The sequence below is a fragment of the Eublepharis macularius genome, chromosome 5 (genome assembly GCF_028583425.1).
Source record: "Eublepharis macularius isolate TG4126 chromosome 5, MPM_Emac_v1.0, whole genome shotgun sequence".
NCBI classification, from domain to species: Eukaryota; Metazoa; Chordata; class Lepidosauria; order Squamata; family Eublepharidae; genus Eublepharis; species Eublepharis macularius.
Window position 1 is genome coordinate 98358482 of NC_072794.1, and position 23565 is coordinate 98382046.

Sequence of the window (23565 nt, forward strand, 5' to 3'; positions counted from 1 at the left end):
CCCACACTGACGAGGCGGTAAGTCAGAAGATCGTAATCGACTGTATTGAACGCTGCCGACAGATCCAATAATATCAGCAGCGCCAAGCCGCCGTGATCCAGATGTCTACGAAGATTGTCTGTGAGGGCGACCAGCAATGTCTCCGTCCCATGTCCTGGACGGAACCCGGACTGGAAGGCGTCTAGGGCTGAGACATCCTTCAGGAAGCCCTGCAGCTGTTCCACCACCACCTGCTCAATCACCTTTCCCAGAAACGGGAGGTTTGAAACCGGGCAGTAATTGACCAGGTCAGTGGGGTCCAGCGATGGTTTCTTCAAGAGAGGTCTCACCACAGCTTCCTTTAATGGCCCAGGAAAACCCCCGGAACCTAAGGATAGGTTAACAATGGCCTCCAGTGAGGACTGCAGCCCCTTGGCACTGGCCTTTACCAGCCACGATGGGCATGGGTCCAAGGGACATGTGGTGGGCCTAATTGTTCGCAGGGTCCTGTCAAGCTCCTCCCCAACAAGTGGGCTGAAATGATCAAATATTGGCTCTGAAGACAGCCAAGGGGTCTCTAGCTCATTCACTGAATCAACTGTGGCTGGCAAGTTGCAGCGGAGAGACAAGATTTTACCAGCAAAAAACTCCCCAAAGCCTCACAGCCAATATCTGAATTCAAAATTTGACGGCCTCCCTCTGGCAAGGAGACCAATGACTGAACCACATTAAACAATTTTGCCGGGTGTGAGCTAGCTGACGCGATGGAGGCCGCATACAACTCTTTCTTCACAGCCTTCACTGTCACCTCATAGGCTTTCATAAACGTCCTATAAGATGAACTTGCTTCTTCGTCCCGAGATCGTCGCCACACTCGCTCAAGCCATCTTAGCTCCTGCTTCTTCTGTCGGAGCTCCTCTGTATACCAGGGAGCCCATCTTGCATGGGGGCAAAGAGGGCCACGGGGGGGGGGGGGGGGCAATTTCGTCGATGGCTTCGGAGAGCCGGCACTGCCAGTCCTCCACCAGCTCATCTAATGAACCACCATGGAGCACTGGATCCCGCAAAGCATTCTGGAACCCAATTGGGTCCATAAGTCTCTGCAGGCAAGCATAAATCAGCTCAGTGCCCTTGCGAGGGGGGTGGGGTATCCCCAGCCGAGACTTCAGGACCGAGTGGTCTGACCATGGCACCAGTTCTACCACTTCCAGATCTACATTTAACCCCATCCCAATGATTAAATCTAGCGTGTGACCTGCTTGATGTGTAGGGGTCGACACAAATTGGGAGAGTCCCAGTGCTGCCATGGAAGACACCAGGTCCTCAGCCTGCACAGAGGAGGCATCATCGACATGGATGCTCAGGGGCGGGGAGTGGCCTGAAGGAGAAAGACTCTCGGGCAAGGTTTGCCACCCCTTCTCCCCGACCTCCTATTCGTGACTTGTGGAAGACCGAATATCCTGGGGGGGGGGGGCGGTTCTCCCAGGGTAACTGTTTCACCCTCCCTCACCCAGGTTTCGGTCACACATATCAGGTCCACATCACTCACTGCAGAGATCTTGCAGCGTTGCGGTCTTATTGTTTATGGACCTGGCATTGCACAACATCAGTGTCGAAGGAAGGTTCTTTTTCCTAGCTCCATCACCAGCATTTCTCAAGGTGAGACGCAGGTTAGAAGGGCACCGAGCCATTCCATATCTCCATGCCCTTCTCCACTGAGACCAGCTCCCACCGTCATACCTCCCACGTCCCCAGAGGACTGGGATCCCTGACCCCATGCCGTCCCTCCTCCCTATGTCCACCATCATCCAACTTACTCTCCATTCCCCACAACAACAACAGGCGAGCACAAGGCATCAGTCTGCAAGCATCTGACAGGCAACACGGTAATACAACAACAACCATGTGCTTATATGCTGGCCTTCTGGACAGATTAGTGCCACACTCAGAGCGGTGAACAAAGTCAGCGTTGTTATTATCCTTACAATAAGCTGGGGAGCTGGGGCTGAGAGGAGTGGCTTACCCAAGGCCACCTGCAGAGTTCATGGCAATAGTGGGAGTTGAACTAGCAGAGTGCTGATTTGCAACCCAGCCAATTAACCACTATGCTACAGCAGTGATCAGCATGGATTCGTCTCCAACAGGTCCTGCCAAACCAATCTTATCTCCTATGACCAAATGACAGTTTACTGGATCGTGGGAAACCTGTCAAAGTAGTTTATCTGGATTTCAGTAAAGCTTTTGACAAGGTTCCTCATGATGTTCTGATGGGCAAACTGGAGGACTGTGGACTGGACTCTAGGATGGTGAGATGGATAGGGAACTGGGTAAGGGCTGGCTTCTGCACCTGGATAACAAAAATGCGAAGCATGTATACTGGATGGAGGATACACTTTTGGGTAGCAGTATGTGTGAACAAGATCCTGAGGTACGGGTATATGAGCAGGCCAGCCTCAGAGCCAAGTGAGCTTGCTGCACAGTTGTGGGGGGGGGGGGGGTGGAGGGGGAGCTGTGGGAGCAAGTTATGCCAGCAGGAAGGACCGCCAGCAGCAGCAGTAGTACTAGACTCCTTAGGCCTGCATGGGCTGATGGTGCTTTGAAGGAAGGCCTGAGGGTGGGGTGGCAGATGCAAGGGCCCAATAGAGGGCCCTATTGACAATGGTTCCTGCCACTCACTTGGCTCCAGCCCCAGGGCAGGTGGGATGAGGAGAGCCTGGGTTCTTCCCTTCCCCCAAATAGCCTTTTAAGGCTGCCCTGAGGAGCGCTGAGGAGGAAGAGCCAGACCTCCCCCATGCAGCTTGGCTATCCTTAAACTGAGGCATAACCATGGCATGGTCCCAAGAATGCTGGAGAGTGCACTGGTCCCGGGCTCTAACCCACAGCAGGAGGAGCCTGACAAAGCATTTCACAGAAGGAAAAATGCACTCTTCTGTAGATTTGTAACTTTTTCGCACATTTAATCTAAAAACAGATACTGGAAAACATTCCAAAACATGTTTGGAATTACAATACTCATCTGAGCAAAGAGTCAAGCAGCACCTTTAAGACTAACCAACTTTATTGTAGCATAAGCTTTTGAGAGCCACAGGTCATCTGAAGTGGCAAGGAAACAGACCAAGGGATAACCTGCTATAAGACAGGTCCAAACAAAACAAACAAAAGAACAGAATGCTACTTGCATACAGCTTTCACCTCAAATAAACTGAATGCATCATTAATAATCTGCAACCTATGATGATCAATGATACTCTTCTCTCACAAGCATTGGGAGACAGATCAAGATGGGCAGCCGTGTTAGTCTGTCTGTAGCAGTAGAAAAGAGCCAGAGTCCAGTAGCATCTAGAAGACTAACAAAATTTGTGGTAGGATATGAGCTTTCATTAGCCATAGCTCACTTCTTCAGATATCATGAGCTGGGGTTCACAAAAGCTCATACTGTACCACAAATTTTGTTAAGCACTGGGAGGCAAGCCTTTTCTTGCTCACAAATAGCCCCTTAACCTTAAACAACTTTTCACTCACAATAATGTACTTCTTAACATGGACACAGACTTTGGGACCACGGGCTGCAATAAACCAATATGTGAATTCTGTCCCTGTATTCACTCCAACAACACAATCACTGGACCTAACAACACTCATTACACCATCTCAGTTTCATTCACTCATTCATCTTCCAATGTTACATAGACTATCTGGTGTCAGCAATGCCCTTCCACTCTCTACATTGGACAAACACATCACTGCCCATGCAAAAGAATAAATGGACGTAAACCTGACATTAAAAACCACAGCACTCAAAAACCAGTGGGAGAACATTTTAATCTTTCAGGACATTCCATTGCAATTACAATGTGAGATCGCTTAGTTCATTCACAAATTCAGAACAATGGATCCCCTGGGGCTGAATAGAGACAGGACTCTTCGCTCACTACAGATGCTAATTTCTACTGTAAACAAGCAGCATTGTACTACTGCATCCTAATGCCCTTCTTTGCAACACCCCTGCCACTTTCTGTTTGGGATATAGAGGCTCAGTATCCCTTTCTACTTGTACCAGATGAAGGGAGCTCTGAATCTCAAAACTCTGAAAATCTTTTAAGTGCTCAGGTCTTTAAGGTGCTACTGAACTTGAATCTTGCAGTTCTATTGCAGTCCAATACATCTATCCACCTGGAAAACATTGTGGAATTCCTCATATTTAGTACCGGATAAATAAAAGATCTTAAATTTTGCCTGTCTTATCATTATGAGGGTTGATGACATGAAGTTCAAATCCACTGAGAAAGATGTACTGAGGGAGAGGAGTCTGATTTGAGACAGGAAACATGGTAAAAAGGATAGGCACAAATGGCAAATTTTTCTCTAAGATTGCTAAGACTCCTGGCATATAAGAGATCCAGCTACAAGAAGTGCAAAGTACACATTCCATTAACTTTCAGCCCAAGTACATTAGCTGTGCACCAAAACAAGGACAGTTTACTGTATTGTTTTAGCTAATTAAAAACATACTCTCCATGTCTAGATTTTGTTTTGGAAAGAGGGAAGAAAATGAATGTCATTCTTATAAAAGTAGAATCAATAAAGAGAATCACTGCTAACTCCATTAGCCATTGTTCTAAATGGACAGCCCAGCTGACACAGGTGATAAACCATGTGCTTCTAAACACTTTTAAAAATGCTAATCAGACATTACATGGAGCTTAACACACCAATCAATAATACCCAGATTTAAAAGCAAAAATTGAAGTTATGAACAGAAGAAAGTGATCCCACAGAGAGCTTGCCATAAGCATCACCCAAAACAAGAAAAATGAAACCAATTTAGCTCCAGATTAAGAACCAGGAACTGGAGATGAATCAATTTAGCTAGCTGGGCTGGGTCACCATATATCATGGCTTGGCAGTGCAAGTGGAAGCAGCCAGACAGTAGAAATAAAAGAACACCTTCCTTTCTGCAGGCCCTGAGGTCTTATCCCAGTTATCAATTAATTTAACAAAGCCCTCTCCTTCACACACAGCTTCCTAGCTCCTTAACCATCACGACACAAACTATTTATCACACACAAATCCCTGAGGAGTAGGGAAAAAGCAGCAGGCACTTTTTTCTAAACAAACTGCTTTCTGCTCTCCTCAAAAGTTATGAAGCTTTCAATAACTATTTATGGATTAAGAAAACATTTAAAAAACTATTCAAAGACAAGCTGGCACTCATATTTTGAGGGATGGACTATTAACAATATAGTTTCAGTGCAGAAATAGAGTAAGTCTGTCAATTTCGCCATTGATATCTCCAATTGATGCCTATTGTGACATTAGTATAAGAAATAAAATTGATTATATAAATTATGAATATATGATGGACAAACAAGGGAAAATAAAAACATGGAAAATTCAAGATTAAGGAAAAAAACATTCCGTGATTGTTGTATTATCAAATGGTGTCTAAATTCAAAGTCAAAGAAGGAGACCGGTTAAGAGATTCACAACACCATTTAGGAAAAATAGGTGATGTTAGGGAGTGTGGCATATGCAAATCAGTTATGCTAATGACACACTTCTGGCATTGTCAAGGGGGGTGGCATATGCTAATGAGTTATGCTAATGAGTTCCTCTACGAAATGACCCCTGAGAGCAAGTAAAAAAATGTATGGATAAAATGGATGCAAAACTTTGGAGAAAATACATACATGAGCCAGTAGGAAAATCTATCGACTAAAGAAATTAAATTTACAGAATATCAAATGTTAAGAATTGGTATAAAGTGTTCTTTAGATAGTATATTACTCCCAAAGACATTGCAAAAGCTAATAAGGACTATAATGGAAAGTGCTGGAAATGTCAGAACATGGATGCAACATTTTATCACACGTGGTGGACATGCAAGAAGGCAAGAAAATATTGGATAGAAGTTCATGAAGAAATGCAGAGAGATAAAATTTAAGTTTGTGATTAATCCCCAAAATATGTTATTAAATATTTTACCAAGTGATATTACAAAAATGCATAGCAAATTATTTAAGTATGTGGTAACAGTGGCAAGAGTAGTATTTGCAGCAAAATTGAAGGCAGAAAGATGTCCAGATCTGATGGGATGGAAGAATAAGCTATATGAATAAGTGTCAAAGACAGAAATTAACATCTTATATATACACAATAGGCCAATTTCAAGAAAAATGGAAAGTATTTTTGATTACATAGCTGAAAATTAAGAATAGTTTAGAATAATTATTATTAGATATGAAGACAGATGGATATTTAAACAGAAGTGAACGATTAAGTATAAGGACCTTCTATATGGATATATGATTTAGTTGATAACAATATGATTTAAATGATAGTAGTTTATTCAATATGTTTTTTATATATGATCCAGATGATTTGCTTAGGTTTTATGTATGATCTAGATGATTACTGATGACTGTAGTAGTGGATGATTGTAGCTTATGTTTATGTGTTTGAGTTTATTAATTATTTTTTTTTTAAAGTTATGAAGCTTTACCTAAAAGGCACTAACCCCCTTTCCACAGGGGACTTCTTAAGAAGAAAGGAGGAAACACTTAATTGCAAGAACAGGTATTTAGGAGAAAAGTAATGGAAATTCAGTGCCCAAGTGTAATTTTTGAATGTGAAAGTCAGGAGAGTTTTAATGTCCAATAATGGGTCAGGAGTTGTCAAAAGGAAAGAGCAGTGCCATATTTCACTATCTACAATTATCATAAGCACCACCTGGAAAGAATTTGGGTTCTGCCAAGATGAACTGAATAAAACATTTTAATAATCTAATCAAGGGATAACATTCACCCACAACAAAAGTTGTGGAAAGTATCAAAGCTTCTCAGTTTTCTCATGTAAAGGCGTTTCAGTTTTAGAGGACTGGATGGCAACTTGAGAGTCACTAACTTAAGACTACTGAAGATGAATGAATTGCCCTGTCTCCTACATGGAAAGCAGCAGCTTTTTGAGCAGTGACTGAAACATGCAGGTAAGCGTGCAGAACAGGAACCAATTCAGTATGTAAAATGTAACAATTTCTAAACTGAGCATGTGGGATAAAAATGAAATATATATATATATATATTATTATGACAATAACATTTCAGAAATTAGTGAGCAGGCATTTGAGTTCCTCAGAATTCTGCATCAGACTGACTATTTAGTAAACTGTGGGAGGGGATGATGATACCGGGCATTTTGTCTCTGTCTTAAGTATGAAGCATAGGAAGTGTTGTGGAACATAACTGCTAAGTTATGCTAGGTGCAAAAATAACGGATTGTTTACCTTTAACTGATGTTCTTTGTTGCACCTACAACATACAAACAATGGCAAGTGACCCTCTGAAAATACTGTATTATTTCACAACACTTCCTGTGCTTTATCTGAAGGCCACTACAATTACCAAAGGGGGATTCCCTCACCACGTACAACATCTCACCCCCCGCCCGTTGTTGCCCAGTTTGCATTTTACGTAATATGCAAAGCTGCAACACACCACTTGTTCATATTATATTTCCAGCCTGTGGCTGCATCAACTGATCCTCAGGCTAGTTCTTTTCTGAAGATTTCAAATCTACCTACAACACCCACCCACGTGCACATATATATCCTGGGATGTCACTGTACACACCTCTGGCTACAGGACAGGGCAAAGTCATTTTAGACTCCTCACTCAGATGTTGATTTGTCTCTGGACTTTGGTAGAGCAAAATGTTCTATGTGATTCATTCCCAATGGAAAAGGAGGTTAAAATAATCCCATCTTCCCCAGGGAGGGCATGTCAAGAGAGACTGCTAAAAAATAACAAAAACTTGGGGGGAGGAAAAGGGCAATGCTTTGAACCTAGAGTTAGTGTAATACAAGGACAGGACTTTCCATAATACTTCTAAAGCCAGAAAAACTGGAAGGGGGATTCAGCAATGAAACATAAAATCATCCTACCATTTTTAGATCAACATACTATAGAGGGATCCCTCCCCCCACTTCCTCTGACAGGAAACTTCTACAAAGGATATAATAGAGGTTGCACCCCTACTGCAAAAATATGAGACCCCTATTTAATATCCAACTACCAAAGTCGTAGTGGAGAGCCTGTGGCAAAAGTTTGAGAAATACAACACACACTGCAGCACATGGAATGCTGCTAACGGCTGATATAGCTCTATAAGAAGGGCTCCTGCCATAGCAAACATACCCAAGCCATACTCACTTTTCTATGTCACTGTTCTTGCAGGTCTTTTGCATGGGCTCCTGTTTACTGCTTTCGCCATTACTTGTTGATGGCATTTCTGTGAAGAAGAAAACGGCCCAGTTCAGTTAAGAGGAACATTTAATCAAACTGAAGTTCCAGAGGATTGATGGACTTTTCCTGAATTGGTTTCCAAGACAAACTACCAGAATATGCAAGTTCCTCCCACCTTACAGGAATATCATAGAGACTGGTATTGCTGTATTAACAGAGCATTTCTGAGTGTCCCAATGCGGCAGACCAGCCTCATCACACAAAGCTCTCAGAAATGATAGGAGCCATGGACCTTTCAAAGGCAAATAATTGGCTGTGGATGCCTTCCTCCCATGTATTGCTGCTGCTTGGGCACCTTGACCTGGAGTGCACCGATTTCCTGTTCTTTTTAAACTCATCAGACCCAAAGGATGAATCACTAGAGTAGGATGGTTCCTGAAATTAATTCCTATGTAATAATTAGGCAAATGGTTTGGTATGAACAAGTTTTTACTTAACAATGCTGAGTGAACTGCAAACCAAGATACATTTATCATTCACAGGAATTACTTGTAGTCAATTCAGTACCTGTAGCCTTACAATAGGATCTGGTTCTGAGTCTTCCCAAACAACAGTCTGAAATCATCTGAAGAAAGGCAACAGGGAAAACCCTAGGAATTCTAAGGGGTTCACCTGTAAGTGAATTCTACTCCTGCAGAAACTGCCCCTGCTCCTAGCCCATCACCAATCAGATGATGGCAGTTGTTGAATTTATTCTCTACTCCACTTCAGAATACTTCTCCCCATCGCCTGCTCTGTCTGGTTTGCCTTAGAAGTGTTGCTCAGACCAACATAGGCATTTCCTTTATTATTTTTACTAGCATGCACTATACCTCCTGCATCTTAAACTGTATGCAAATATTACTTCAGAATGCATCATTAGGGAGCATGTATGGTATGATGGCTAGGGTGTTCATTATGGACTGGAGAGATCCCCATTATAACGCTCATCTTATGTACACCACACTGGATTTCTTATTTTATGTAACAGAATAGTGACTCCAGTCTACACATCAAGAAACAGGTCTTACATTGCATATATGTAGAAAAATGTTCTAGGATGCTGAGTAGTCTCAAATTGAATACTGATAACAGAGAGGCACCACATTCTCCATATCATCATCATCCAAACCAAGAGGAATGGAACAGACCAGGTTAGTTAAAGGAATGGAAACCTGAAAATCACACTTGAATTTTCCTGATTTCAGAATTTTAGTTGGTTCAGATTTTCTATTTGGCAACAAAGGCAGTACACTTGTTTTCAAAAGCACAAATTAGACTCCCAGGAGTATTCTCCCATCAAAGGCTCAATGGCAGAAGGTACAGTTTATTACACTACTTAGAATTCCAGGAGCCAAACCTTTGCAAGGACAACATTAAAAACAGCTACATACAGGCATCTTATACTCACCATCACTTGCCCACTTAGAGAATTCTGGTGTTATTCGAGTACTAGGCGTGCCACCACTGGAAAGAAAAAATAGAGTAAAAATAAATAAATAATAAAAATTGAGCCTTACAGATCTTGAAGCCCTTTCTGTTATGTTTTGTCACAACCCTTAAAATGAGTGATATGGCACCCTTCAGTATTCTAAGCACAATTAGTATTTAGATGGATGTTCTCCATATAAACTATGGAACCTCCTTCTGTTTGTACATGTTTGTGATGCTTGGACTTGAGCATATCTGGGGGCAACTTCACTTGTTTTATAATCTTGCTTTATTTTAAATAGTTGCTTTAATTATTATTAAACTGCAATTACCAATTCAGGGTTCCAGAGATGGAGCACCAGAAGAGTTCCAAAAAAATTCTAGTTTCTACTTTCTTCTAAAGCATTCAATATTATTCACTGTCAATTCAAATTACTGTAAGACTTATAATCTGATCCAGGCAGATAAGTGTTTTTATGAAGTAAAACCTGATTTTAAGCCATTCTTTGCTACCAGCTAAGCAGTAGGAAAACTTCATTTCGCTGCTCTATCAATCTCTTCAACTTTGACCTCCAAGGCTCACTCAGCAGAGCAATGTAAGTGCTGTTTCCATGCAGGGCAGAGGGCTTGAAAAACCAATCCATTTTTTACCTCTATTGTTAACACCTATTTGGTTATTTGCCTGAAGTGCTTCATAGAGTTTTCTGTAGTGAGGTTTATGCAGAACTACAGCTGTCAGCTTACAGCAACCTAGAATATCAAAACCAGCACAGCAAGAACCATGGCTTGTTAAAGTGGACCACCCCTGAGGACTTTTGTGTCCTACCTGATTCTAGAATGCACTAAGGGATTAAATTGTTCCAGTCAGCAGTTGTTACTAGCCTGATGAATCATAATTAGTATATATAACGGGCTCTGGAAACAATATTTTCCTTGGTACGCCATTACCCAGCAGTAGTTTAAATAAGGCAATCTGGGTGATACAACTGTGGGAGGGGGGCAAGCTAACAGCAGCTGAAAATTCAGGATGAACCCAACGGGGACACAATTTACAGACCTGGTTTTTTGACTTATTCTGCAGCAGTGACGACAATGAAGAATATCCTTCACTGTCACCATTGTGCTGGCAGAGTACTATCTTGTGGAACTGTTCTGAGTGATGGAGAGAGAATGCACAAGAGCAAGTGTTTCCTTCTCATGCCCACCAGCTAATTACGAAGAATGCTCAGCTACTAACTATGCTGATTTTGTAAAGCATTTCTCCAATAAAATTGCTTGTGCTGAGTTGGAATACCACCAGTCATACTGGATCTACCTTTGGGGAGATGTTTAATGTTCTGTTTGTTTGACTTAACTCAAGGAAGTGGGCAAGACCTTTGAAGAAGGGCATCCAACCATTTGCTCACTCTATCCTTCCTTTTGTTGGCTGGTGAAGGCTTGCTGGAAGCAACCGGGTCTTTCCTGATAATAATAATCAATATCTTACTGTTGGAAGAGATGCCAGTCACCTTGGAGATGACCGCTGTATACTCCATTTTTAAAAAGCCTATGATTTAGTAGGCAGAAACTAAGCAAGATCCAGAGGTTTTTGGATAAACCAACGTTTTAGACATGCGTAACTGTAGTTGGATACGGTTTGGTACACAGACTACTTTGGATACTTTACCAGGCGTAATTTGTCTGGAGTTTGACAGTGGAAATCTGACTTTGCTAGTGCTTCCACACGTCCTCAATAGTTGTCTGGCACAACTGATCATCCATCCTACTGGGCCTGTGGTTGAAGGTTCAGCCACATTCTTTGGTGGAATCCTACCTGACAGGCTAGTGAACATTTATGGATGACTCCTGCTACGTCCCATGGAAGTTGTCCTCTAGGGTACTGAATGTTCTGTCTTGTCCCCAATAATGTTTAATAGTTATATACAGCAGCAGAGTTTGACTGTTTGGAGGGAGGTATTATGTTTATACTCAGTCCTAGTTTTCATTTATATCAGATCCAGTCAGTTCCCTGAATCAGTAGCTGTATAGATTCACAGGCTGGATAATGGTTAACAAATTCAAGCTAAATCAATTCCATGAAGACAAAGGTGTTCAGAGGTTGCACACTCAAAACTACAGGGTTGGGGGCATTTCCTGTTCTACACAGAGTTGCATTCTCCATGATACAGTTTCTTCAGCAAATTAAAATGCTGTTATTTGGGTATGATTTTGCTAGATTTTTTGCAGGTTGCACTTGGATGTTTTTTCTGATGTATTTTAAGCTTAATTTTTTCATGATAGCTTTCCAGAAAAGTTTGTTTCCTTCAGAACCAAGTGATTAAAAAGGTATCTAAGAAATATATATAAATAAATGGCCACAGGCAAACAATACAAACTCAACAGACGCACAGTTGATGATACTCAGATTTCTTTTAAAAGAGGTATAGAAATCTGTATGCCTGTAGATTTGCCCCAGAGATCACCAAGCAAAACACAGGATATGTGTGTGTAGGTACTCCTGAAAATTTCAGCACCTGGTTTTATCTTAGAAAAATTTATTTCCAGTTCTTATGAATAAAGAAGAGACTGAAAGTATGGAAATATATAATGAAGAATTAGAAATCAGAGGGAGCTCTGGGAGGAGTTGCAAGTGCTCAGAAAACTAAACCTCTGAACTCACTGAACCATGCTGGGCACAAAACAGAAGAAGTTAAGGATACTTAAGTTCTATTCAAATCAATGAAAGAAGCCTTTGAATGTTGCACTTGTGTTTTGACTTGAATGGGTGCTTGTGTCTCCAGTGCTCCTAACTCTTGTCCTCTGCTTACCTACAAGACGAAAGACATCTGCTTCCCAGAGCCAGTTTGGTGTAGTGGTTAAGCATACAGGACTGTAATCTGGAGAACTGGGTTTGATTCCCCACTCCTCCTCTTGAAGCTAGCTGGGAGACCTTGGGTGAGTCACAGCTTCTAGCTCTCTCAGCCCCACCTACCTTACAGGGTGTTTGCTGTTGTGGAGATAATAATTACATTCTTTGTAAAACAATCTGAGTGGGTGTTAAGTTGTCCTGAAGGGCGGTATATAAATCGAATATTGTTGCTGTTATTATTATTACCTCTTGCATGCTGCTCAGCTTCTACCAAAATTGTTTCACAATACCCACAATTTGCACCAGTAAATTAAGCATCATTATACAAATCTACTTAAGTTTTACATTTGATGACAGAACTTTGAGATTTTTTTTCCAGTGAAGAAGTGTTTATGTGTGTAGATTTTAGTTAGTTACAGGGTTCAGAGAAAGCATGGAGAAAAAATTGCCAAGAGACACACTATAATAAAATACACCACCCTTCAGGACAACTTAATGCCAACTCACAGCGGTTTACAAAATATGTTATTATTATCCGCACAACAATCACCCTGTGAGGTAGCTGGGGCTGAGAGAACTCTGAGAGCTGTGACAGACCCAAGATCACCCAGCTGGTTTCAGGTGGAGGAGTGGGGAATCAAACCCCCTGCGGCTCTTAACCACTACACCAAACTGGCTCTACACTAAAGTAGTAAAAAAATTCACCGTCTTTGGTATAAACGTGGCCAGGGTAATTTTACTGCTTCCAGCCTTAGACAGATAACCACCTTCTTGGCATATGACTCTTCCTAAGTTTGCCCTACTTTGTGATGTATCACAACGAGCCAAGCAAATACTTGCCATAAAAAGTCCAACCATTCAACAAGCACAATGAAGCGTATCCTCCCCATGTCCCTGGACACTACATTTTAGAAACCAACACTTACTTTAATACAGCACCTCGAAGCGCCTCTCTCTCTTTAGCTTCCCCTGGTTCTTCCCCAGTACATGGAATGATATCTGCTTCTGTGTATCTAAGCATGGAAGGTTAAGGAGAACATAATATGGTGCAAGTTTTGAAACAAGCCAGTTATTTATTCTAAACCATTAGGGCAGAGTATCTAAGATGTCCTCAGAGAGAGAGATGGTTGCCAACACAGCATGGAACTGTAACTACACCAGGAAATACTTTTCTATTGTTTGCTAAGCACATGGACTGCCTTTTAAAGGTTCCCTGAAATGTCAAAACAAATGTGCAAAAAAGAACCAGATGTTTGATAAGGACACGTTGTTTCAGAAACAGTACAGAGGAAACTTGCCTCTTCTCAGCATCAGCATGTGATTGCTAATGTTTGAGAATTAGTGTATGAAAAGTTCACCTTAGAAAATTATGTGGAAAGTACCACAAACTGAAAACGTTTAGAATACCTATGACTAGTATGACTTCCTTTTGACTCAAAGAAACCTTGGGCATGCATTAGAACAGCTGCAAAAGTTTCAGCAGCCTGATAAAGTTGCTCTTGGTGGGAGTTCAGATCACATTTAAATGATACTGTGGTTTCCCATATTCCAGTGTGTCGTCTCCATCCACATCAAGGTCAGCATCACTGTCTGGATTCTCCTTACCACTGCACATGACGAATCCGGATCCTAAAAAAGAAAATGTGTGAAGCACACGTCATCACCAGGAATTCCAAATACTGTAACACAGTCTAGGAGAGACAACACCACAAGTTTGGAAAAAAGATGGAGTAAGGGCAAGAATACATATGAAGCTGCCTTAAACTGAATCATGCCATTGGTCCATCAATGTAAGTATTGTGTACTTAAAAGGGAAGCAGCTCTCCAGGATCTCAGGTAGAGGTCTTTTTAAACTGGAGATGTTGGGGATTGAACCCAGGACCTTCTGCATGCCCACCAGATGCGCCACAGCCTGCGTCTATGATCTTATTTGTACATTCATTGAAGCTCATTTTAACAAGGATTTAATCAACGTATTTCCCTAGCTTTGTTGTATGTAACATAATAGTAGAAATTCTTTAGAACTTCCTAAGCATCAAACAGATAATCAAAATGTAGGACATCATTTAATAAAAAACAGGTTTATAGAGTCCTTATTGCTTTCCTCAACTTCAGAGAATCAGGGCTGGGGCGGGCGGGCTATGACACAGTGAACTGTGGGGAATGAGAGACGTGCAAGACACAAACTGAACTAGGACTAGCACTTTAGGGACTGGGTTGGATCCAGTGGTAGATTCCCGTTAATGGAGAATTAGTTAGCTCACATCAACCTGATTATAATGAGCAGAGTGCAAGGGGATCCAATATGCTAGAGTGCCTCAAAAAAAGGAAGAAGTTTCAAATCTAGATAGCACAAAGAAACGATAAGTCCCTTTCTTTTTTGAGACCACAAGCATCTTTGGAATTTTGAGGGGGATGGTGAGTACCACTCTGAAATGGCTGCCACAGGAAGTGGAGACAAATAGAATACCTCCCTCATTATACCTCATGGGAAGAAGGACAGCCTGAAGGAACAATGGAACCACACTGATTAAGGAAAGCCCTGACTCCAGTCACCAGATCCTCCAGTGGAAAACCCTTTAATTTGAATGCAAGCAGCCAAAAACAAGCCCACCCTTATAATGGTCCTGACTACTTTCTGAAAAGTTCAGTAGACATCAAAGGAAGTACTGGCAGGCTCCATAGCATCCACATTGGGGAACGCTGGCATATGTATGAATTCCCCAATACAAATTTGACAGACAAATAGCACTACCACTCTTCTAGACATATTAGTCCCTATTCAGAGCAGTGAACAAAGTCAGTGCTATTATTATCCCCACAATACAACTGAGGAACTGGGGCAGAGGAGTGTCTTACCCAAGGCCACCTACTGAGCTCATTGCAGTAGTGGGATCTGAACCAGCAAAGTACTGATTTGCAACCTAACCACTTAACCACTACACTACAGAAGCTCTCAATTTATTAATTTATTGGCAGAGGCAAATGGTAATACTGATATTGGCCTCTACCAGTACCTTACCCTCCTCAGACATTACTTTGTCATTTCTCAAAGATCTAAATGCTGGATACAGAAGTTTCATTCTTTCCACTGCCCTGTGATATAACTTGACCTTGGGGTGATCTAAATACCATCTATATGAAATATAACCTGGGAATAGCCTGCCTAGGGCCTGGGGAAAATCAACTAACTGAAAAATTGTGCTCCTCTTCAGTAACACAGTAGATGCAAAAATGGAATTCTAAACCATATGTCAAATGAAATCAGATTGCATCCAAATCTTTACAGAAGCAAAAGGGCTCCTTCCTGTTTATATTCCTTGACGTCAAGAAGTCTGGTCCAAAGACTAACAGTGAAACCTGATTATCATATGTTACAACTACAATACAAGATTTCTGGGACACTGACCATCTTTAAAAACAATGAACACAGATTCTACAGCATATTTATTTCTATTTTGAAATAAGCCATAAAAAAGAATCAAACAAATCTGAGTTTAACCAGGCTCATTCCTGTCACAAACACATGCTCCCTCTCCCCTCACAAGGTGCACCAAGATCATTTGAGGAAACTGGGGTTCGTTTCCCCATTAGCAACTGAGGTTCTTAATGAGAATGAGTAAGAAGGGTTGCACTGCAGCAAAAGTAACACAAACTCAAAGCAAAAAGGTAAGGCTATTTTATACCATTTCTAGGTATCTAAAAATAAGTATTGGTCAAAGAGTTTCTGTGGAATTTTGTGTTTGCCTCAGAAATACAAGAATGGCCCCCAATCCTTCCATTGCATCTCTTATAATATCTCTCCATTGCTTTCATTATGTTGCTTGTCAATACTCCAACCTGTATGAAAGAGTCTAAATCAGTTCTGCAGCTAGAATACTGTAGATTAAGAAAAAATAACATTAATTTGCATTTACTTCTGTCACAGAACCAGAAACTTCTTTTCTACAGAATTTGGAGTTCTGTCCCTGAATTAACAAAGAAGTTACTACAAACAGCCTATAAAGGTCTTGTTTTCTTACATTCTAGTGAATAAATGTTGCCAGAGAAGGAAAAGGAAGTCTGTAAGGACCATCACTCAACCCAGAAAAGCTTATGCTTCATCAGTAGTGCACAGTGGAAGAGTCATCATGAGTGGCAGAGGGGGCCTAGAGTTCTTAGTACATGGAACAAAACATAAACCAACTGGAAGATTTGACATATAAGCTATTAACTATCCTTCAGCTTTAGAAAGTCATGGATCCCTGCTCTAATCTGCAGTGAGACAGAGAGGAAAAGATTTTAATTTCCAAGTTATAACCAAGAAGTACTAGTGTCTGCAGAACTCAAAGAACGGCCCCAACATGGCTGAAACTACCCATATGGGACCCTTTGCCCACCATAAGAATGGCTTAAGGGCCAGTTCCAATAGGGTCACGGTTTAAATTGACCCTTCCAGTCCAGCTCATTCACATTTCTACATTGTACGGAGCCAGCAAAAACACTACAGCAGCTGTTCAAATATTTGACGTCTGAACTGTTTGACATTAATTATTCATCTCAAGCTCATTCAAACCAGATTTCTGGACAAGAGCTGTTACAAATGGATTAACCAGGGTTTTGAAAAGCAAGAAGACCTGACAGAATCACGCCTGCTGTATGAGTGCACATGTGAGTGCATACGTAAGCATACACACCCATACTCTGGAAATGTAAGTCTTTAGAACTAGCACAATTTCATGGCAAGCAGACAGGGAGAAATGCAGGAGGTTGAAAAGTGACAGCAAACCCAGCCCTGCAACAATAGCCAATAAAACATCAAAAGCTAATTAATGATTCTAATATACGTAAGAAGTTGCATGCCCCTATTTTCCATTAACAAAGGGAGGAAGAGCTATATTATGTGCTAGCCTATGAAGCACCATTAAGAACAGAGGCAGGAGAGCTTGCTGCAGTCAGGACTGGAATGCTTGTTTGTTTATGCCCTGCCTTTCTCCCCAATGGAGACCCAAAGCAGCTTACATCATTCTTGCCTTCATTTTATCCTCATAACAATCCTGTGAGGTAGGTAAGGCTGAGAGTGGGCGATTGGCCTAAGGTCACTCAGTGGCAGAGTAGAGATTTGAACCTGGATCTGCAAGATCCTAGTCCAACACTCTAAACATTGCAGAAATGGGCTGATCTAGAAGGGCTCACCAAGGAAGGCAATGATGGGAGGCTTCAAGCAGAGCTTGCTGAATGGAAAAAAGGTCAGAAAGCTATTCCTGTCCCACAACCTCCTGATGCTGTCAACAAGAGTGTGAGAGAATTTTAACTTCTTCAGTTAAAATTCTGCACAAATTTCATCACCTGGAAACAGAAGAACCTTTCTGAGGCTTCATTCATCCTTAGATGCTTCCCAAGCTTGATAGAGCGCCCTAAACTCTATCCATCATTTAGTGGAACAAGAGTAGCGATATGCAATCTGGATTTGGGAAGAAGACAGGGAAAAGATGGATTTTTACTCTGACTAGATCTGGCTTTCTCAAATCAAATCAGAGAATCTGGGATCCAATTTAGGAACCTGGATCCTGACTCATGGATAAATCCAGGAAACGTGGCTTCAGTCTCTGGCTGGCTCCTTCCTGGGATTCTCCCCCTTTTTTCCAAGAAGGGAGGGGGAGAAGGGGGGAGAGAAGCAGAGGAGGGAGGAGGGAGGGGGAGTGACTGGCCAATCAATGCAGGATCTCTCCTTGTCTGCCTGGTTTCTATGAGTGATACTGGTTCCATTGTTGCAACAGTTGGTTTGGGTGGAATTCTGTTTTGACATGATTCTCTGGTTTGATGTTGGTTCCCTTGATTCATTTTGGCTCTGCTGGGCTTCCTCTTGCATTTGGGAATGTGCCTTTGGCCACTGACAGCCTTGCCCCTCTGTGTTTCTGCCTGAGAGCCTTCTTGGAAATATTTCCCCCATGGGAAACAACGGAGAGTTGCTGGACAACTTGTCCAAGGGAGGTTTGAGGGGTTTTTTGGAAGGTGTGTGTGTGTCTTCCATTTTGTTCTGTTGGGCTTTCCCTGGGTAGAGGTTGCATTTAGGAGTGTGCCTTTGGTTATATACAGTCTTGCCTCTGGGTGTTTCTGCCCAAGAGCTTACTCAGAAATGCTTTAGGACACAAAGGAGTGTGGTTGGGCCATCTTCTTCAGGGGACAATAGAATTGGACCCTGGGGTCCAATCTTCCTGAAACTTGAGTGGTCTTTAGAGAACAGTCAGGAGTAGGTTCCCGACAAATTTGGTAGCGTTTGCTTGAAAAATAGTTTTCCCTAAAGGGAATAATGGCCGAATAAATCCAGAATTCTCTGATCCGTCTTAAGTGGATCAGAGAATCTTTCCAGGATTTCAGGAATCCCAGATTTGGGGGGGATTCCTGATACCTGAATTCCAATTTTTTTCAGTGCACATACCTAAGTAGGAATTCTGTATGCATCTCTTCCCCACCAAACAGCACCACTCTAGCCTAGATAAACTGCTTCTTCAGCTCCCCATCCAGCCATGAGGAATTTTATCTTTGGGTTGCATCCTATGCACCACTAACAAAAGGCACTGGTAGAGGCGGAGCTTTCCCACTTTCTGCTACAACCCTCTGAAAGCACAGGTAAGATAATGTCATTGACTGGGGTACTCGCATGGACAAGAAGCCATGTAACAGGCAGCTGCAGCAATGAGGGAAAGAGAGCAAAATCACCTTTCTCTGCCTCTGAAAGCACTGCTGGGCAGAAGAGGTGGAAGGGAAATTTCTTCTCCTTCTCCTTCCTCACTGCAGCTGCTTATGTTGTGTGGCTTATCATCCATATGGGCCTGCTAACATATGGCATCACCCTTTTGGTGCTCACAGGGAAGAGCAGGTAGGAAAGATCCTAGATAGGTTGCTGTGCCAACTGTGATCTTGTTGGCTTTCTACATTTTGGATTTTAACCCCTCCCCCAAATTGTATAACAATAATGATAATAATAGATCATAGACTGAAAAAATTAGAAATACTCAGTCAGCAGCAATATTAGAAAATTCTTGTCAACAACGAGAAAATGGTGCACAATACTGATAGCAAATGGAATGGAACTGGGATGTGTCAGTAATGCAATATTTCAAGGTGATTTCCTGTCACCTTTAATGCTTGTCATTGCTATGATACCAATAACAATGATACTGAATAAAACACATTGTGTGTATGAAATATCAAAGGGAGAACGGAAAATATCTCATTTGCTATATATGGATCACCTTAACTTAATATGGAAAATCTTAAGAGGAAATTAAGTATCTCGTCCATACAGTTTGAATTGAAGTATAATTAGGATTTTGGAATTGAAAAATATGCAATCCTATCAATAAAACAAGGGAAGATTACTGAATTAAATGAAATGCAACTTTTGAGTGGAAACACAATAAAAAGCTTAGACTATGAAGAAAACTACAAATATTTGGGTATATTGCAAGCTAATGATATGCAACATACAACAGAGAAAAAAGCATTAAAAGGATTAAAAAAACTCAAGATGAAATTAAATAGTGGAAAACAGGTTTGCACTTACCTGTAACAGCCCATGCTCAGTGGGTGGTGCCCTGAGCCCTCAAGTTTCTCCTGAGCAGCCAGACTCTCCAAGTAAGTAGTGAAGAGCACACAGCAGGGCAGGAGAGAGGGTACGTGTGCCTATCCAGAAGACCTTAATGAACAACAGTTACAGGTAAGTGCAACCCTGTTTTCCATCGTTGGTCTTCTGTGAAGTCCCACATGGGAGATTAGCAAGCCACTTATTCGAGAAGGAGGGTTGAACTCTTCATTGGAGCAGTGACTATAGGACTGCTTGACCCACTGCTGCCTCTTTTTTGTTGAGCATAATGTCTGATGACATATAGCCACTCTGCATATATCCTGCAGGGGTACTTGTTTAAGAAATGTTGCTGAGGATGCCTGCAACCTGGTAGAATGAGCACAGCCTTCCTAAGGACAAGATAGGTTAGCCTGTTTATAACATATCCTGGTAGCTCGGACTACCCATCCAACTATCGTCTGTGAAGCGGCTCTTTTGCCTTTAGTTGTGCCTGCATAGCAAACTAACTGGATGCCTGACCTGAAAGGAGCGATACCATCCAGATAAAAAAGGATTGCCCTTCATATATCTAAGGTCTGGAGTGTCCTCTGAGGCCCAGACACTACAGAAGGAAAAACACTGGAAGTATCATCTCCTGTAAGGTATGGAAGTTGGCAATTGCCCTTGGGAGAAATTCCAGACTAGGTCTAAGGACCAGCTTTTCCAGATGGATCTTAAGGAAAGACGAGTCCATATGTAATGCTGCCAGCTCACTTTTCTGGCAGAAGTAATTGCTACTAGGAGTGCCACCTTCATAGATAAAACCCTTAAATGGTAAGTAGCCAAGGTTTTGATGGGCTTCAACCTTACTTTTGCTAGAACTCGCTGTAATGGTCATAGAGGAACAGTCTGGAAAACAGGAGGGAACATGTTACATAATCCTTTAAGGAATAATTGAGAAGTGTAGTGAGAAAATACTTTCTTTTTGTTTACAGGAGGGTGAAATGTAGTCATAGTAGCTAAATAAACCTTGACAGATGATATGGAGAGACCGTCTTATTTAAGCTGAAGTAAGTATTCTAATATCTGGGCTAAGAGGCAATCATAAGGGTCCACACCCTTACTCCTGTGTCATTTGAGGGCATACAACTTTCTGGTGTTTGGTTTTCTTGCATTTAAAATAACTTCAGCTACTCCATCTGGGAGCTTCCCTACTGTAGGACTAGTCAGGCTGTTAGTTTGAGTCTGGGTATGTTGTGATATTGGATTCCCCTGTAGATCTGGAATCATGGGTAGTTGTTGAAATTTGCCTCTGGCTAGTTTTAGTAGCTGATGGAACAATGGTTAGCAAGGCCAGAATGGAGTCACTACAATGGTGTTCATTCCCTTGGCCAGAATCTTGCTGACCATTCAAGAGATCAGAGTGATGGGAGAAATAAGCACCCTTTCAATTCACTTGAAAGGCGTCTTTTAAGGATATTGGATTTATTCCCCCTCTGAAGCAAAACAAGGGGGCCTTTTGATTTTCCATTATAGTAAACAGGTCTACATCTGGAAAGCCCCACTGCCAGAACAGGAGTAGTAGGCACGATTCTTTCAGTGACCACTCATGAGTGGAAGAGCCTAATCTGCTTAGCCTGTCTGAATTAATGTTGGTCACACTTGTAATGTAACAACCTGAAGTGATACACCATGTATGTTGGTTGGCTTGTTCCCAAATGAGTATGGACTCCATGCACAGGGCCTTGGAAGTTGTGCCTCTATGCTTGTTTATATAAAACATTGCTGTGCAATTGTCTGGAAGTATTTGAACATTTTTTGCTTTTCATCATATCTGCAAAGGAGATAAGGGAATAAAGTATTGCCCTTAACTCCAAAATATTAATATGCAACCTCTGTTCACTTCCCAGCCATATGACATGGGTAGAATAACATTCACAATGAGTTCCCGAACTCTCTGTTGAGGCATCTGTGGTGATTGTAGGTGCCTCAATCTTAGGTGAACTAAATTCAACTCCTTCTAGCATGTTGGGAATTCACAGACCACCACAGTAATGATCTGACTATGCTCCTAGGTATATTGTGGTGATTGTAGGTGCCTCAATCTTAGGTGAACTAAATTCAACTCCTTCTAGCATGTTAGGAATTCACAGACCACCACAGTAACGATCTGACTATGCTCCTAGGTATATTGTATTTCCTCTCCTGAGAGTGTACCTTTGGTTGGTAAGCCGATAGGAACTTTAATTGCATTATCCTCATTTGTAGTCTGGCTAAAGGAATTACAGCTGTAGTAGCTGCCATGAGACCCAAGAGTGTCTGAATTTTCAGTGATATAGCTAGAGATTTTATCTTCTATGCCCTCTGATGGCAGAAAGGCCTTGTTCAAAGAAGCGTCAAGTATTGCTCCTATAAATTTCACCCTCCTAGAAGGGTTCAAATTAGACTTTTTGAAATGTATTACAAGTCCCAAGTTTTGGCATTTTAAAAATCTGTTTCTGTAGTGGAGTGTGCCAATATCAGCCAATTGTCCAAATAAGGGTATATAGAGAATCCTTAGGTTCTAGGGTAAGCAACTACCACCACCATACATTTTGTGAAGATTCTGGGGGCCATGCCCAAGCCAAACAGTAGCACCTGATATTGGTAAATATTCTCTCCAAACATAAACCTCAGAAATTTTCTATGGGAAGGATGTGTGAAAATATGCATCCTTCAGATCTAAGACAGTAAACCAAGAATCTGGAGGAAATAGCTGTAAAACCATATTAAGGGTTACCATCCTGAATTTGCGCACCCAACAAATCTGTTTAATTCTCTTAAATCTAGAATAAGTCTAAGACCACCATCCATTTTCTGAACCAGGAAAAATCTGGAGTAAAACCCACATCAGGATTCAGATATGGGGATTTTTTCTAATAATGCTGCTGGTCCTATGGCCAAAACAGGTGATATATAGTAAACTGTCAAACTCAACACTACATAACAATTCCATTCTAGTGAGAATTGTTTAGAGTTCAGGGCCTTATTCTTATTCTTAGACAAAGAGTGGACACTCTGCCTTGATTTATACGGTGGCTTTCATCTTTGATATTGCCCTTGGTTAACAGAAGCTGAACGGTTCTGAGGATACTAGTACAGTTGGTATCTGTAATAACGGCTCTTATAAGAATGATGTTGTCTGTGAGGAAGTCTTGATACTACTTGTTGGTTTGATGGTAGGACCCCATAAGATCTGGCAGTCTGTTGATCCTTTCACTTCTGTGAGAGATAATGGTCAGTTTTCACAGAGAATACTGTTTGGGCCTTGAATGGTAAGTCCTCTACTCTGCTATGTGCCTCTACAGGCAAAGCTGCAAAAGGGAGCCATGCATGCCTCCTAAGGACTATAAGCTGATGCCAATGCTCTTGTAGACAAGTTGGCCATGTTCCTGCCCACGTTAATCTGCTTTTTTGACAGTCTCAATGCCTCTTCCTGA

At 41.7% G+C, this 23565-nt stretch overlaps 1 protein-coding gene across 3 annotated transcripts in view; it reads right to left on the reverse strand.

The window, feature by feature from the left end:
- Nucleotides 1-23565, reverse strand: part of RNF220 (ring finger protein 220) — a 389522-nt gene that overhangs the window by 41224 nt on the left and 324733 nt on the right. For all 3 annotated transcript variants that reach the window (XM_054980446.1, XM_054980445.1, XM_054980444.1), the window contains 4 exons: nucleotides 14070-14166; nucleotides 13464-13550; nucleotides 9670-9725; nucleotides 8187-8265 (listed from right to left, as the gene is read on the reverse strand). In XM_054980446.1, the coding sequence (XP_054836421.1) occupies nucleotides 8187-8265; nucleotides 9670-9725; nucleotides 13464-13550; nucleotides 14070-14166 (319 nt within the window). The remainder of the gene's footprint in view (nucleotides 1-8186; nucleotides 8266-9669; nucleotides 9726-13463; nucleotides 13551-14069; nucleotides 14167-23565) is intronic.